The sequence below is a fragment of the Tupaia chinensis genome, unplaced genomic scaffold (assembly GCF_000334495.1).
Source record: "Tupaia chinensis unplaced genomic scaffold, TupChi_1.0 Scaffold000322_1, whole genome shotgun sequence".
Classification (NCBI taxonomy): domain Eukaryota; kingdom Metazoa; phylum Chordata; class Mammalia; order Scandentia; family Tupaiidae; genus Tupaia; species Tupaia belangeri.
This window is the reverse complement of record NW_006159816.1, coordinates 4006609-4024071: the sequence shown is the minus strand read 5'-3', so window position 1 is coordinate 4024071 and position 17463 is coordinate 4006609. Positions and strand designations below refer to the sequence as shown.

Below are 17463 nucleotides of genomic sequence, written 5' to 3'. Positions count from 1 at the left end.
AGTATCTTCAGGGTAGTTAATAATTTGTGTAATATTTTTCAAGTTGAAGAAGAGAAAAACTAGAAATAGTATTCCATTATTAATAAATTCTTAAAGATCTAACTTGTTCTTCACAATTATTTTTCATGATAAAACATGCTTATTTATTTATATACACATGCTTACATATGAATTTCCTGGCTAAAACACATGCAACCACAATGAAAAAACAAATTTTAAATCATCCTCACAATCTTAAGAATGCCCTTTTAAATAAGGCACTCAAGTTTGGAAATAGAATATAACTACCAAATTAAATACGTTGTTTAAAGAAGCCTTTTATTAAGCACAAACAACTTTCAATACATTATCAATACAAATAGGAAAATGTCTTTAATGAATATGATATTTCAAAGATCTGAAGGGTTTTCTCCGTATTGACACAATAAAAATAATCAACTTTGAAGAATAATTATAAAGTAAATTTTTGAGGACATCCTTGTCTACTAATAACAGTTTAACTACAGTCTAAATTTACTACATCACCTGGGGAGGAAGGGCAACCATTTTTTTATAGACGAAATTCCTAAACTCTTATTAGCACCATTCAAAGCTTATTATCAGTTGTTCATCTACAAATTGACAGGTCAGATAAAGCTTTAAAGCAAGTTTTCAGTGCAATGTTTTACGCTTCTTCTTTTAAGATACTTGGAGTATATGGTCTCAAAGCATGTTAATAATTATGCCTTGGTAGTTGCATGGTGTTAGCATGTAGAAAGAAATGTGTCATGGGAAGAAATGAGGCTTATCCTGGCTGTGAAATGCATCTTAATGTGCTGTGGCTAAAGCCGTGGTATGCTGACGACATGCAGGACTATGAGCTGCAGATCTGCAGGAAGCTGGTGGCTATTAGCTCTCAGTGGTCACCATTTCAGGGTGCCTCAGCTGCTGCCTTTTGAGACTAACTAGTTTCATCCTGTCTCTGATGTGTTCTGCAGTAGATGCCATGTCACTTGGACTCCCAAAATACTGTTCGCTTCTGAAAGCAAAACACACAGAAAAAAACTAGGTTGATACAAACCCATAAATTGCAGCAAATACAAAAGGAAGCAAAAATTATCATCAAAAGTATCTATGTGAAAATGGCTTATATATAGAAACTACTTCATTTATTGGACCATACAATTTGAGTAGTGATTCAGTAGGAAAAACAATTTTTAAAATAGCATAAAATCTGGGGAGAAAATGATCAGAAAAATACACTGGTGGAATAAATGTTACATCCCGTGTATTTATGATACTGCCAGTAAACCAAACAATGCAGCATTGGAGATATTCTCGTTTTTGGTTTGGGGCCATATGCATATGCAAAACAGTGTTTATATATGCACTTAAGTGCTGAGGGCTATCATTAAGTGCCTAATAAAACTGGCTGAGAAAACATCTTTTTTAATGTCAAGACATCATATGATACATTCATAAATAAAGCTTCTTCACTGTTTTTCTATTTGCAAAGATACTGTACTCGGATTTATAGAATCTTTTAGAGCTGGAAGAGTTCTTAGAAATGATCTGTTTTATCTCTTCATTTTTTGATCAGAAAACTAAGGCCTGGAAAGTTACATGATTCACACAGTTAAAAAAAAAAAAACTAGGATTTGAACCTGGGTCTTTAAGCAGTGAATCCAGAAAGACCACCAATTTCTTTTACTTTACTAGGAGAGAATATAAAAGATAAATTTGAATAATCTAATTCTCAAACTTCACATAGCATAGACAGAGTATCATTAGTTAATAATTATGAAAAACACTGTATAAACTGTTGTGAAATATTTTTTAGCAAAATACCTAAAATAGATATACATGAATTTGAACATGAATACAAAACAAAAAAACATAATTTCAAATAAAAAAAAAGATAGGACTTGTGAAATTTGCATATACATTACTAACTTACTCTTTTCTCTTAATGGGATGAGAAAACGACACATGGACGATCTGTGCAACACAGAAAGAGAATCCCAAGCACCAATACCAGGGACAGAAGCTCGAGGCAGGCTGGCCTGGGTGGAGTGGGAAACTGACTGCAGGACAAATGGCTGTGAAATGTGGGGATGAAGGAGTGGAGGGATTTGGGAGCAGAACCACCAGGATCACTCTGATACTATCATGACTAGCTGGATTTTGCTCTTCTTTACTGTAGATATATAATATGACTTTAGGCTATTTCAGATTGTTCATGTTCAGACATGACTCGAGATTATCTAAGTGTAGACTCTCTGAATATCTTTTCAAGGGAATAACAATGACATCTTTTCAAAATCAGTCTCAAATAATCACTAGAATGTCATGGAATAGTTGGAGTGACACTTATTATGTGTCATATATGTTTTAAGTACTATATGTAAATTAGCTCAGGTACCCACACCCCTGGAAGATGAGCAAGTATGACTATCATTCCTGTTTCACATTAAGAGACTTTGGAGCACAGAGAGATTGAGAGGCCTGTCCAAAGTGACACAGCTAGTCAGCAGTAGAGCTGAGATGTCTGCCATTCTAGCTCCAGGGTGCATACCAGTCCTTCACATCACACCACACAGGAAGGATACTTGTTTTTATTCAGTGGTTTGATTTCTCTACCATTTGAATTAAATGCCTCTGGATTACTTCTAAGTTATTTTCACTGAGCAGGTCTAAGTGACCAAGGATAAAGCTCTAATTCATTTACTGACTCATTTATTTTGCATCAGATTATTTTATATTTTTATTGGCGACTATTTGAAGCAGAAAGGAACAGGGAATCAGGACCCTATCATTATACATGTGAAGAAATTAGGACAACATATAGTACAGTAAAATGAGAATGAGTTTGGAGCCCGACAGACCTGAGACTGTACTGTAACTCCAACATTTAGAAGCAGTGAAGTCCTCGGTGCCCTTCTTAATCTTTCTAAGCCTCAGCTTCATCATTTATACACCAGGAATAATCATACTAGCCTGGCTCTCTTTGATGAAAGGAATGAAAGCAAAGATTTAACTCAGACTGTGGCATATATTATGAGCTCAGGTAGTCCCCTCCTCTCCTTTTTCTAAATGTAGCCCCAATGTCACACTCCTCCCTCTCATAGTCAAGGTTAGAACCCAGTGTTTCAATCCATTTATTGGATTGTTCTACAAGTTGTGAATAAAGCAATACATTTGATGTCAGCAACTACCAACTGTTACTGTTTCTATGAACTAAGTTTGGATTTCCTTTTATGTTAAACCAATTAATTGTGGAAACTTAAGTCATGGAGCAAAGCTAATTTGCGGTGCTTTTAAAAGAACAGATTTTCTTCTCTTAATGATTTCACTTTAAGACTTCACTGATAAAAAGATAAAATTATAAGAACATGCACCATACCCATCAGGATAAACTACAGGAACAGTTAATCTATCCAAAAGTGATTTCCCAACTGCTTCAATTTCATCAAATTGTTCTTCATCATTAATAGCTTCAGGCTCTTCTGGACAATCTTGCAAAATCTGAAACATATAAAAAGGGAACATCCATCAAAAAATCCAGAAAGGGGGACCAGCAGATGGCATAATGGCTGTGTCGCTGGACCCCCATGTAGTCGACTGTGGTTTGAGTCCTGGACCGAATAGCTTAAACTCACGCTGGATGAGTGTGCATGCGTTCCCAAGGTCACAAGAGGAAAATGGAGGAGAAGGGATTGTGGTGCGGCCATTCCCTGTGGGGGGTGATTTCTTACTTTCTCTCTCTGTCTTTTGGGTAAGCGCATGAACTTAATAGCAAAAACCTCTCCAAAAAAAAAAAAAAATCCAGAAAGGAAATCAAGTTCATGCTAATTTAGTAGATTGAAGGCATGTACAACATTGATCTATTATTAGCAAAGTTGGCTCAAAAAATCCAAATAACAATACATAACCCCTACTAACAACATATAATCTGAATACAAAAGGTCAGTGGTGATTTCTAAGAAAAAAATACTACTAGACTACTACTTGGAAAATAAGTTCTACCTATGCTTAAGAGGTATTATCTCATTCACAAAGCAATAGATTTTTTTTATTATTATTTTGTTTGTTTTTTGAGAGGTTTCTGCTACAGGGCGCGTGCGCTTGCCAGAGAGACAGAGAGATAGAAAGCGAGAAGTCACCTCCCCCAGGAGGGATGGCCATGCCACAATCCCTTCACCATTCTCCTCTCAGGATCTTGGGCACACATGCACACATGCCCAGCGTTTTTAAGCCTCTGGGTCCGGGATTCAAAATGTAGTCAACTGCATGGGAGTCGAGCGACATAGCCATTATGCTAACTTCTGGTCCCACAAAGCAACAGTTTATTGAACAACTTGCTATAAATATATTTAGCAGCTGATAATGTGAATGAAATATGTTAATGAGGACTTTACAGATTTCAAAAATGTAAGAAAATAAAACCAGCATACAGAGTACAAACATGTAACAGATATGAAGAGCTCGCTAGACACTTTATGCATAATTGATCTGCTGACTTGAGTTAACTGACATAACTAATCAGGTTACCATTCAAGCTCGACAGTCCTTGATAAAATATTACTTTTTATTTCCTAAATATTATGATTTAAGTTTAATTCCAGGAAAGAAATGCAAAATTTGGGGAAAGAAGAAAAAAAAGAAGTATTTATTTTTTAAGTTTTTGCAATATTTTTTAATTGAATCATATTAACTCATGATTTAACATTTTATTTATAAATGGACAAGTTTATTTTAAAATTCAGTATTTGATTTTTTAGTAATTATTTTATTTAATTTTCCTTCTTCTTATTGTTGTTTTTAAATTTGTTACAGGACATATGTGCTCACCAGAGAGGCAGAGATAAGAGAAAGAGAGAGAGGGTCAGAAAGAGAGAGAAATCAAGTTGCCAAGTCTGGGACTGAAACAGTGGTTAGCTACGTGGGAGTCCAATGCCTTAACCACCACTCAACCTGCTGCCCCCCTCAAGATCTAATTTTATTTCCCAACAGTTATACTATAGGATTTGCTCATAGGTGTGACTCTATTTATGTTTATCAGTTTAAAATAGAACAAGGAAGAAATTAATATTTTATAACAAAGGGCTTTACTCTACACAGGAAAATAATCTTAAATCAAGTTTACTATAAGCAAGATAAAGGCTGGGTAGCAGAAAAAACAAACATTAATTTTCCACTACAAATCTCTCAATCATATTCATTCTTATATGACTTCTTAAAGAGTTCTAGATTTTAAAACACCCTTGAAAATACATTTTAAAATTAGTATCTTAAAAATTTTTAGTGGTGTTGGAAATTGGGCCAATCTTGACCCTTTGGCAAGAGAGGTGAGAAGCAGTTTTGTAACCTTAAGGGAACAGACAGTTTCTGGGATCCTGGTAACATTCTGCTATGTGAACAGCATTGATTTTACAGGTGTATTTACTTTGTCAAATTTCATCAAGAGAAGCTTTTACACTCTGTCTGCAAACTTCTGTACATTAATAGCATACTTCATAATAATAAAAATTGTTCAGTAAAGCAATCAATAGAAAATAAAGTAAGCCGCATTGCATTCTTTCATTCATCAGCATTAGGCCTATGCCCATTTTAACCAAAACACTGATCTGTAGAGTTTAGTGAACAGCAAAGGAACAAGTAACTATGGAATCTTCCCCATAGATACACTTCACCAGATAGAAATGGCTTATTTCCTAAGGTTCCCTGCAGTATCTGCTCTACAGATCACACTATCACACTGACATTTACCTTCACCACATCCTAAAGTATATTGAACATCCCCTACATAGAACTTTCTTTATAAAAAAAACAAACAAACCCAGAATTAACTACATAATAAAGTTCATTTTCAGAATAAAAATATAAAGCTTGAGTTCTACAGAATTTTACTGTGGAGAGTAAGGAAAAAATCCTATTGAAAGTTTGCCTAAAGACCACCACCTAATTTTTCATTTTTAGGAGTAATGAATTCATTGAATAAGAAGTTCTAGGATGAATATTTAAACATAACAGGAGAGAAAGGTTTTATTTTTATTCTTAGTCTCATTATTTAATTTTGACAGTCTATAAATTACAGACTCTCATAGTGCCTTTTTAAAGTTAGTGACAATTAGTAGCAGTTTGCAAACAAAGTTTCTTCTGGCATAATGAGAGAGATTAAAGTCATGACACTGAAGAACAGAGAGTGCGTTCTTACGCCAGGCTTGTAGGGAGACAAGAGGAGTAAAAGGACACTATAGGGTGATTCTGGGTTTCTTCATTCACAATACTCAAGCATTGTACTTGGATTAAGAAAATTAATTTGAACTAAGATAATATATATTTTATCTAAACAAACTTTGACAGTGGAACTAATAGAGATGCTAAAAGGTAGACTAATCTACTTTTGAATAAGCATATTCTTAAAGCAAACACATTTTAAACATGCACAATAAATACCACTAAGTTTATGTAAAAAGAAGTAAAAGCGGACCTTTTCAGCATTCGAGTGAAATGCAACAGCCATTTCCAACCTATGTACTCTCTCTTCAGATGCTATTGTAAATTGTTTCCATACTCTGTTCAGCCGAGGAAGTGTATCCCCAGATGACCGAGAAGTGCAGCGCAAAGACTGACACAGCACAACTGTGGCCTGTAGCAGCTGTCTACCATAGTCGTAAGTGCTCTAAAAAAGAAAAAGTAATAATGATTTATAATGAATCAATTCTAAAGAGAGGGATAAGGAAGGTGTGCAGGAGGAGGTGGCTGCAATTAAGGGGCAGTGCTAGAAATCAAGACCAAATGTATTCAGTGGCACTTATTGCTACAAATGATCTGCATGCATAAACAATGAAGAGGATGTGATATTTTTAGTTCATTTATAAGCTTCTATTAAGCTTCCCCTTCTTATTCTATGTTCCTCATCTGAGCTTGCTAAATTTCACTGACCAAAAAGAATATCTGCTCATTAGTTAGCGGAAACAAGTAGGTGACATTAGGCACTTTAAAATCTATATAAGAAATTACAACTATTATAATATGAACTCAATTAGTAGGGAAAATTAATTGAGATACTTTCCCCTATAAAAGCAATTCTGTATAATTATGCTAAAACTAATAAGATATAAAAAGTGGAGTTTCTAATTTACTGACAGTAATATAAGTTTCATGCTAACTTCTATGAATTAACAGCTGGCCTGCCTTTAAAATGCCATAATATATAATAAATCAGAGGGAGTATACAGAACCTGTGTCTGAGGAAACAAAGTCTCTCAAGTGGATGCAGGCTAGTTTTGATACACCAGCTGACATGTTCTTAATTCTGTGCTACTTTTAGAATAACAAAACTAACCTTCTTGGACTTGGAGGGTAAAGTTACATTATAATCATGCAGAAAGCTATTCAAACACTGAGCTTGTAGAAAAGGAAGATAACCAGTTCTGCACCTGTGCAACATCAACAAATTTTCTATGCTTCTCCAGTAAAACTTTCGTTTCCTGAGCATCATCGCCCAATCTGATGTGTGTCTTTAGGAGGGCATCCAGAAGTTCACTCAGCCATTCTACTGCCTAATGGACAAGACATAACAGTGAAGCTGGATTTATAACTCCTTATGTACTATATAAAGACATCATAGTCAAACAAAGATTACTACCATATGATTAATTCATTAATCACAACCTAAGTTCTTATTAGCTTATTTTATTCAATGCCAAGTTCTATGAATTAATGGCCTCCCCTACTCATCAAAATTTTTCAAATCTAAAGGCAAAACCTTCTAAAGAGGAGACTCTTGGGACCAGCAGATGGCGTAATGACTATGTTGCTGGACTCCCATGTAGTCAATCATGGTTTAAGTCCCAGGTCTGATGGCTTAAACTCACACTGGGTGCTTAAATTCACACCGGGTGCTTTTGCATGTGTGCCCAAGATCCCGAGAGGCGAATGGAGAAGGGATTGTGGTGTGGCCATCCCCCATGGGGGGTGATTTCTCGCTTTAAGTCTTTCTGTCTCTCTCTATCTTTCTGGTGAGTGCACACACCCTATAGCAAAAACCTCTCAAAGAAAGAAAAAAAAAAAGAAAAGAAAGAAAAGAAAAAGACTCTTAAAATTAATATCACATAATAGAAGATCATGTGATCATGTATTTCTGTAATACATATCTATTAGGATCTCATTACACATTTGGTCACTATTTAAAATCATAAATTTCCTCTACATCAAGCTGAAATGATGTTCTCTGATGCTAACTACACAAAGATAGCAAATTATTCACCTGGCATTTAAAATTCTCTGTGAGTTAACAAGTAATGTTTTACTAGCCTTTATCTTGAGATGTAACTGACAACTTAGCCAACAATAATAAATAATAATTGAATTGTTTGAAAAGATATGACATCTTTCTGTTTCTCTATGCAAAAATGCATCATAATTTTCAAACAACCCAATATATATCCCGAATCTCTAGCACAATTGAGGGTGTCATTGAGAATATAAATCAAATGAGATTAGTAAGCTTGCTGGGAATACCGAATTTTGTTCTTTGACAGGATAAACTATAATCTAACTTACTGAATTTACTTTCTTAGGACAATACAAAGTATACTTTTTTTATAGTTAGATGAAATCAATCTACAAAAGAAGATAACTTATTATGTGACTAACTGACTGGTCCTTACCTGGGCAGCATCTTCTTCACATTTAAACAACTGCACCATCTGAAGCATCTTTAACCTTCGTACATCTACCATGTCTTCACATCTAATGGACCCAAACATAAATTTAGTTCATCATTTCAGGTTTTTTGATGGCTATTATAATGTTGTCATCTAGCATATGTGTTTTATGCTATACTAAAATACTTAGTCCTACACTATGGAGACAGCAACTATTTCGTATTGATTTGTAAGAATTTTAAGGATATCTATATCTATGTTACATCAAAACCTCAAAATACCTGAATGACACTGAATGACAAACATTCTTGAGGATAGCATGGATTCTGAAAAATATTGAAGCAAAGCATAAACTCAATAGTACACTGAAACCCAAAGAAATCTCCATTGCCAAGTAGCATTAAACAAACTCCAAAGATAAAGTTTTTTCGCTATGTTGTACTACCCATAATAATATTTAAATCTGAATTTGAAAAACCCTCCTTCTACACTGAAGGGTAAAAACCAATTCCACTGGTTTCTAGATGGAGAGAAACACAATTCAGAATTATTTTTCAATCTAACTGTAGTCTGCTTGGATAATACACAGATTAAAGTTTTAAGTAACTTGACCTATATCAGCCCTGATTCATTTCCCTCATTTTTGTTCAATTCCATGTACTGCATTTGGGATTAGCTGCAGCCCCCAAATACCAATAGCAAGTTATTCAACAGGTCCTGGGACTCTACTTGAGTCACTGGCCTTAAAGAAAATTTAATACAGAAATAGTTATTACAAGGCTACATACACACACACATAAATAGTATATAGACACACACACACATACACACACAGCATATATGCTGTGTGTGTGTGTGTATATATATATATATATATCTACATATGTAAAGATATAGAGATATTGTTTAAAGATATTTTTTAAAAGATATTTTAAAGATTTTTTTTAAAAGATATTTTTTCCCAAAGGGAGCATGTGAGACAGGCACAGAGACAGAGAAAAGGGAAGTGAGAAATGGCCTTCCAGGGGGAATAGCCATGCTACAATCCCTTCTTCATTCTCCTCCTGGGTTTTGGGGCATGTATACACATGCCTGGCATGATTAAAGCCTTCGGGTCCGGGACTCAAACTCCAGTTGACCAACTAGTGCCTTAATCACCATGTCAAATGCTGGACCCCATAAATATGCTTATGATAAAAGCCATGGTATAATATTAAAATGCAAGTTGGTTAAAGTATTTCTCCAAGGAATTGAAGGGACTATAGTATTTATTTTCATAACTGAAACTAAAAAAAAAAATGGTAAGATACTTCAGTGTTGAAGACTGTATACAAATTACATGTCAAATATTGGATAATGTGCTGAGAAGAAAATAAGACATGGTCCTTTATAATGAGATATTCCTACTTGGGAGATGGACTTTCTTTCTTTAAAAAAAAAAGAATTATTTATTTAATTTTATTTATTCATTCATTTATTTTAATGACCAGAAAAAGAAAGATGTACAGAGAGAAGAAAGTGGGAAAGCAAACCACCAGGTCTGGGACTTGAACCACAGTCAGCCATGTTGGAATGTCCAGCACCCTTACCACTACACCACATACTGGCCCGAGAGATGGACTTTCAAACAATGAGATAAATGCTATCATGGAGCTATGTAAATGATTTTATACAAGAAGAGAAGAGAAAATGACCTGCCTTAGAAATAATTGCTAAATTTAAGTATTCTTGAGTCTTGAAGAATAAACAGAAATCCAATAGGCAAAGAATAAGGAAAGAAGTATACTTAGTCATGAACGCACGAAACAGCATGGCACATTCAGGAAAATAAAAGCAACAGTGTGATTTTTTTGTGGGAAAATTATAGAAGATAAGATCATATAGATGATGTAGGTATAGATTATGAAAGGGCTCTCAACACTATTCCAAAGAGAATAGTATTTGAACTTTGTTTGAAAAAAAGGAAGTCAATGAAGGAGATTTTATACAATCTTTTCTCCTTACAAAGATTATGCTTGTGTACAACAGGCTTGAGAGGAGGAAAGCCAGAGGTAGATAAGAGATAAGATCTTGAACAAAAGAGGGGCCAGCAGGTAGTATGGTGGTTAAGGTGCTGGACTTCAAGATGGCTGACCATGGTTTGAGTAATGGACCTGGTGGCTTAAAAACCACACCAGCTGGGTGTGCACATGTGCAAAAAACCCTGAGAAGAGAATGGAGGAAAAAGAATTGTGGCATGGCCATCCCCTTGGCGGTGTGTGTGTGTGGGGTAATTTCTCACTTTCCCTCTCTCTGGTGAATGCACATGCCCTATGGTTAAAAAATAAATAAATAAAAAATTAAAAAAAAAATAAATGGATTTGAACAAAAACTGTTTGGGATTCAGAGACAGCAGAACTTGGACATCTGATTGGGCTGTGAGGGATAAGACAAAGGACTTAAAGATCTATCCCAAGTTTGGTAGCTAATAGTAACTTTGACCTGAACAGGAAATTAAGGAGAAGAATAAGTTACAGGGTACAACTATTCCAATATGGGCAAATTAGGTTTGAGGCGTATATGGGAAATACTAGGTAGGGATCTTGTATTTCTAGAGGACAGGACAAGGGTCTTGGTAAGAACTTCAACTCCAAAACTATGATCATATTAAAGTCATTAAAGCACTAACTCTGTTCAGAGAGAACACATAAAGAATTCAGCCTCAGAATAAACCCTGGATTTTATCTAGAAGACAAGAACCCAGTATAGAAAACCAAGCAGAAACAAGAGTGCCAAGAGCAGGCTCATGAGGGTGTTTTTAAGGAAGACTAAGTTGTCAGAGAGTTTCCAGGAGAAAGAAGGTCAGTTGTATCCAACACTATTCTCAACCAAACAAATCAGGAACAAAAGTACTCCCTGGGTTTTAAGCAAGATCAAGCATTGATTACAATCCCAAACACCAGTAGGAGCAAACTGAGTGAAATGATGAGGACAAGACTACAGAGGGCTGAAAAGTAAACTGGAGGTAGGGAGGAATTAGTATGAATGGAAATTAGACCTTCCAATGACTTAGTTGTGAGGAATACAAGCTCTAACACCTGAAAATAAAGGGCTTAAGAAGATAGACACGTGTGCAATTGTTTAACTCTTTAAAAAGTAGGAAATATTTAAGCACTTAAATGAAAAGCAGGAGTCAGAGTAGAGAATGGGAGTTGATGGAGTAAAGGACGGGCATTGATCAGACAGTGCCAACATGGAAGAACCAGCTCTGATGAGAGGAGAGCTTTGACATCCTCGGTGGTGAGAATAATGGAATAGGTAATTTACAGACACAAGGGTAGGCCATAGAAAGAATTCTTGCCTCATGACTATTTACTTTATGATGTAGAGAGTTTCTGAGGTTTGGCTGATGAAGCTAAAATTTCCAAGTGTGCAAAAATTCATAATTCATACAACCATGCTAGGTTGTATATACTTGCATAGACCATCCTAATCATTCACTTTGAAATACTCTGCAGATACTACTGCAAATTTAGCTTTCAAAGAATCCTGTATATTCCTAGTTCATAGCAGGTAAAGCTAAATATCATCATTAGTCCACTGTCTAATCTTTCAACAATAAATATAAGAACAATGCATGTGTGATATTTTGTAAGAAATTTGCATGAAATATATCAATGCAGATGAGAGATTTAATAGCATCTCTAAATTAAACCAAAATGGAAAAACAAAATTCTGAAAAGATTTTCTTAGTAGGCTATACTGAGGGTATAGAATGTGAAGTACAGTACTTGAGTGTGGGTGAAACATTTTTACTACCAAATAAAAAAGAGAATAGGTACTCATTAATTGAACAAGTTGACATCATTTGTTAGTGTAATTATTTAAAATAAGTATTACATTCACCAAAACCTATCACATGTTTATTTCATATACCACATGTTACTTATATAAATTATAAAATTTTTATTTTAGTTAATATTATATTATCATGGTAAAAATTAACATTAATAGTCAAACTTTGCCTTTGTTTCCTAAGCTGCATATCTTCCATCACTCCTTGTATGTGGTCCACATTTTCTTTATTTTCAATGGTTACATCCTTTCCATAGGCCCAGGATGCCTGATTGGAGATCTGATCCAGGAGACCTTGACCTTTTTCACGCAAACCTTGCAATCCAACATCTAAAACAAAAGTTTCTAAATTACTCTCTTGGACAGCTAAGGTGCTTGCCCCCCCCTCCCCTTCAAATACACCCTCTCGGCAGATAGTGTACCTGGATTTCACATATAACAACTCTGTAAATCAAACCATCTTGGGATGGTGTCTTCTGATCTGTTCTAGTCTGAGTAATAAAATTCCCTTAAATTGTGGCTCAAACTGGAACTCTCTCTTAAGCCAAATTTTTTCTTAAGGGAATTTTCAAAACATGAATTTCCACAAAAATAATTACTTCAAGACTGTTTTTATAAAAAGGGTTTTGCCATAGGGCACCCTGAAGGCAGAACAAAGTATGAGAATTTCTATTTTTATGAAAAATGTTTTTTTTTAAATTTTTTTCCTACTTTCATGTAGTCCAATTTTCAGGAGAACAAGGCAAATATTTTGTTTCAAAAATGTGTAAGATTTGCAAGAGTTCCAAACACTCAAGCAATGCATGCAATGTAAAATGGTGCTGAGCATTATGAATAAATGCACAGTCCAGCTTACAAACCATGGAAAGCAACATATAGGACATGTTCACAATACTTCAAATTAGATATGTGTACAAGAAGTCTTTTCTCTTTTTTAGAGAAAAGTATGACTCAAGGAAACATCTGACATTTCAAAATAAATTCTTTTTGGCATTCAATACTAAATGTGTTATGCATATAATCTTAATGGAATAAAGGCTGCAAGTAAGTAAAATGTCAGTATAAACATGATTTTTTTCAAGACAACTTGCTCAAGTTGTTTTCGATAATTAATCTGATTCAATTACAAGTCACCACTTTCTACAAATTCTCTGCCTTAGGTTCTTGCTTCCTCTCCTCCATTTTCCTTTCCCCTCTTTGCCTCAACACAACCCCTCGTCCCACTGTCATATCCTGACCTAAGGAAGAATACTCTAGTTCTTACTGTAGAGCAATTTTGAAGGCCTTGATACCTAGTGACAGAACTGGCTTAATGCAATTGGTCCATTCTCCCCTTGGGGGTATGGGTAACCTTGGTAATATCCCCAGTCTGGAGAAACATATGCACACAACCAAACCAACTACTTTTTCACAAGGTTAGGCTATAGCAACAACACAAATCATTGCATAAAACACAGTCTTGGGCATACAGGCTTTATCACAGAACAATTCACAGCTAATTACAATTTGCACATGCACTACAAGTAACTGTTTCTAGGCTATGCAAGACATAGCACCTACACATTCAGCTGGATACATAGGAGAGGCTAAAAGCCCACTGAAGGGAGGAGTGATGAACCAACACCAAAAAACAAAGGTTTGGGCATAAATTACACCCCCTCAAGGGAATAAAATCTTTTCCATACTATTTTTTCTTGTGTTCCCTGCAAATATTTAAAATTAGTTCAGTGTAAGTTGTCTAACCATGGTAATGATTTTTTTTAAAGAACCCTTATGTTTCAGCATTTTTTAAATCTGCTTACCAACACTTTTCAGCTTCTCTTCAAGCAGTTTTAAAGTCTGCTGAATCGATGCTCCATCAGCTGGTGCCACATCTACGCACAACATCCCTAATAAGCCATCCAACTGCTGAGACAACTAAAGCGGAGGGACACCAAAGAGATAACCCTGATGTAATCAGCATCTACGGTGCTTAATGATTAATGAAGTTTATATCTAATGAGGCTATCACAATTACTCCTGAAAATACTACAGTGTTAAGAGACAAGGACGAATAATTAGAATACATGTTATCTGAAACACAAAACACAAAGATGCATGCATCGGGAAGACAAAGAAATACATCCAAGTCAGCAGAATGCAAAAAATTATTGATGCTTCCATTTCTATCTATGTTATTGAGAAATAGTCAAAGTTAAATATATCTACTAGTTTGGAACATTCTAGTGAGGCAATAAAAGGCTTAACTGCATGCAGAATAACTTAAAAAGTAAAATAAAAGAATTTAATTTCATTACCCCCACCAGTAAATTATTTTATTGTTCCAGAATAATAATTAGAAGGCATGCAAACCTGCCTAAAATGATGTGTAGGTACGTGTTCAGATAATGTGAAGAAAAGGAAGCAACCAGAGTAGATACTTACATCTTGGGCAACGCCATGAAATTCAAGAGCAGCTTGTAAGAGATTTTGCCTAAATTCCAGCTGACTGGCCTGTCGATAACAAACATCACTAAGTTGTTGCTGCAGCGACTTCAGTTCCACAAGATCTTCCTCATCCCCAGCATTCAAGAGTGCTGCAATTTGCTGATTGAGCTCCACATATACTGCAAACCATTCCTGTAATTGAGAAGTTGCAAAGTAAATTAAGGATCCTAGAGGACATCACATTTTATAATTTCTCCATATAAACTAAGTAACATATAGACAAACTCTTCTAAGGAAAACTGATTTAAAATGAGGTTGAAAAGTCTCCAACCCACAGATCCTTCCACTGTGATCCCAGGAACCCATTCCGAATAGCAAAATTTCCTGTATCTACACCCTGGTCTCTAAATGTCCCCTACCTCTTTCTTTCTTTTTTCCTTATTATTTTTCCCCTTTTTGTCAAAAGGTGTGTGCACTCACCAGAGAGAGACAGAGTGACAAAGAGAGAGGGAGAGATGAAAGCACCCTAGTCAGGCCCCAATCCCATCTCCTCCATTTCTCCATCCTGTCAGGATTTGCGGCATGCACCACAAGGCCATGTATTGTCCCCTTCTCTTTCTTACTTTAAGTGCAATCTGTCTAATTGCTAAGAAACAGTTACCTCTGCAGAGCTCTCAACTGATTTCTGCTTTTGTTTCCACGACTGACATACCACCAGTCTGGAGGTGGGTTAGATGACCAGCTCATGCCTCCTTTCTACTTGCAGACCCTATCTTCTCCTCTCAAAAACCACATCTCCTTTGAAGAGCATGCTGCTGGATTACATCCTTCCCGTTTTCCCTGTGGCATCCCATTACTCACAAAGGGTAAGTTTAACAAAGGTCACGGCCTTCCTGTCAGTGCCAGCGATATTTAGTGACTTTCACCACATAGACAACTACCACCACTCTGAACTCTCAGCTCTTTGACATGCTTGTTCTCACCCCACCTTAGCTACCTACTCTGCTGGCCACAAAAACTTGCCACTCCATATTAATACAGTAATACAACTCCACAGTCCTGATTTCGCAAATCCCCTTTTCTGATCTCCAGGTTTTACCTCTCTAAATCTCCTTTAGTATGTCAGACTAGTTCACTAACCCACCTTTAGTATGGCCAGATTAGGATCTCTCCAGTCCTGTGGGGGCCACCAATCTATTGACCTCAGCATGTTTTATCATCACTCAGGAGCCTCACATCCTCACTTCCACCCTTGGTCAAAGGCTATAGCACCTCCCAGCATATAACTCATGCCCATGTCCTACTCTCCTTCCTTCATCTGATCTGTCTCTTGAAGCTGCAAGCCTGGTTTCTCTATTTACCGTGTGCCTGTGTCAGAGCAACTGAGCATGACCATACTAAAACCAATCATGTGGACAGGTCTCTTTAAAGTTATTACTAAATAATCTCAAATGGACCTTTAACAATGCATAAAATAAAGGTTTCTCTAATCAATTCACTTCCCCATTCTCATGGTAGCTTATGGATTTTTTCACCCCTTAAATTTCCCACTTCTTTTCACCTCTTTGTTCTCAAAGATCTTACTTTTTAATCCACTGAGAAATAATCAGAAGAAGGCTCTTTAATTTCCCCACTGACAAATCTACCACCCTCCCTTCTTCTGTAGCCCTGTGTGCTGTCCTTGCTACTGTGGTAACAAATGGCCTGTCTGCTTGCAAGACCAGCCCTTCAGCTGGTGTCCTGTTTCCCACCTCCTGCTGCCCTACCTAAGACCTTGCTCCTGCCATTGTCTTCTATCTCTCCCACAATTCTTCTTTTCAACTGGATTATTTTATCAACACATAAACGAGTTGTAATACCATCACTGGACCACAAAACATACACTTAAGATTTATCCATTTTACTATGTATAAATGAAATGACAATTGAAAACCAAAGAAAAAAAGTTCTCTGAAAGGAGTTCTCTATACTTACTCTTTTCTCATTTCCCATTCTCTTTTATCCTTCACACTCTTTTAAAGTCAACCTTATCAAAATAACCAAAAAATTTCACCTTGTCAAATCCAGTGGTCAGTTCTCGGTCTTCACCTTATTGGATCTCACAGCTGCACTGGGCCCAAGTGACCACTTTCCTCTCCTTGAAATGTCTTTCATCTTGTTTCTGAGATACAACAGTTCCTTCAAGCTGTCTTTGTTGGCTCTCTTTCTTCTTCTGTTCTTTTATGTTTAGGTTTTCCTAAATTCAGCTTTTCAATGTCCCTATTTTCTTTTAAATCAATAATCAGTAGGCTTAGAAGATGAATCTAGTCCCATGCCTTTAAGTAAAATCTATAGGTTGATAAATACCTAATTAATACCCTCGGCCCTGACCATTCCCCTGAATCTTAGATAGTGAAACCCGGGTGTCCACCAGCCGACCATATTCATTCGGATGACTATTAAACATTGAAACTTTACTTGGTCCCTGAAAGTACTGATTCTCTGTCCTCCCAACACGTTTCTCTCCCAGCCTTCCCCACCTTAACTATTGCTAAGGTCAAAAGTCTGA

At 36.1% G+C, this 17463-nt stretch overlaps 1 protein-coding gene across 1 annotated transcript in view; it reads right to left on the bottom strand.

Moving 5' to 3' along the window:
- Positions 1-297: 297 nt before the first annotated feature.
- Positions 298-17463, bottom strand: part of SESTD1 (SEC14 and spectrin domain containing 1) — a gene marked incomplete in the record, with an annotated part of 145410 nt that continues 128244 nt past the window's right edge. The window contains 8 exon segments of the mRNA XM_027773110.1: positions 298-1018; positions 3383-3504; positions 6473-6664; positions 7425-7547; positions 8658-8739; positions 12659-12818; positions 14291-14405; positions 14913-15107. Of these exon segments, the coding sequence (XP_027628911.1) occupies positions 889-1018; positions 3383-3504; positions 6473-6664; positions 7425-7547; positions 8658-8739; positions 12659-12818; positions 14291-14405; positions 14913-15107 (1119 nt within the window).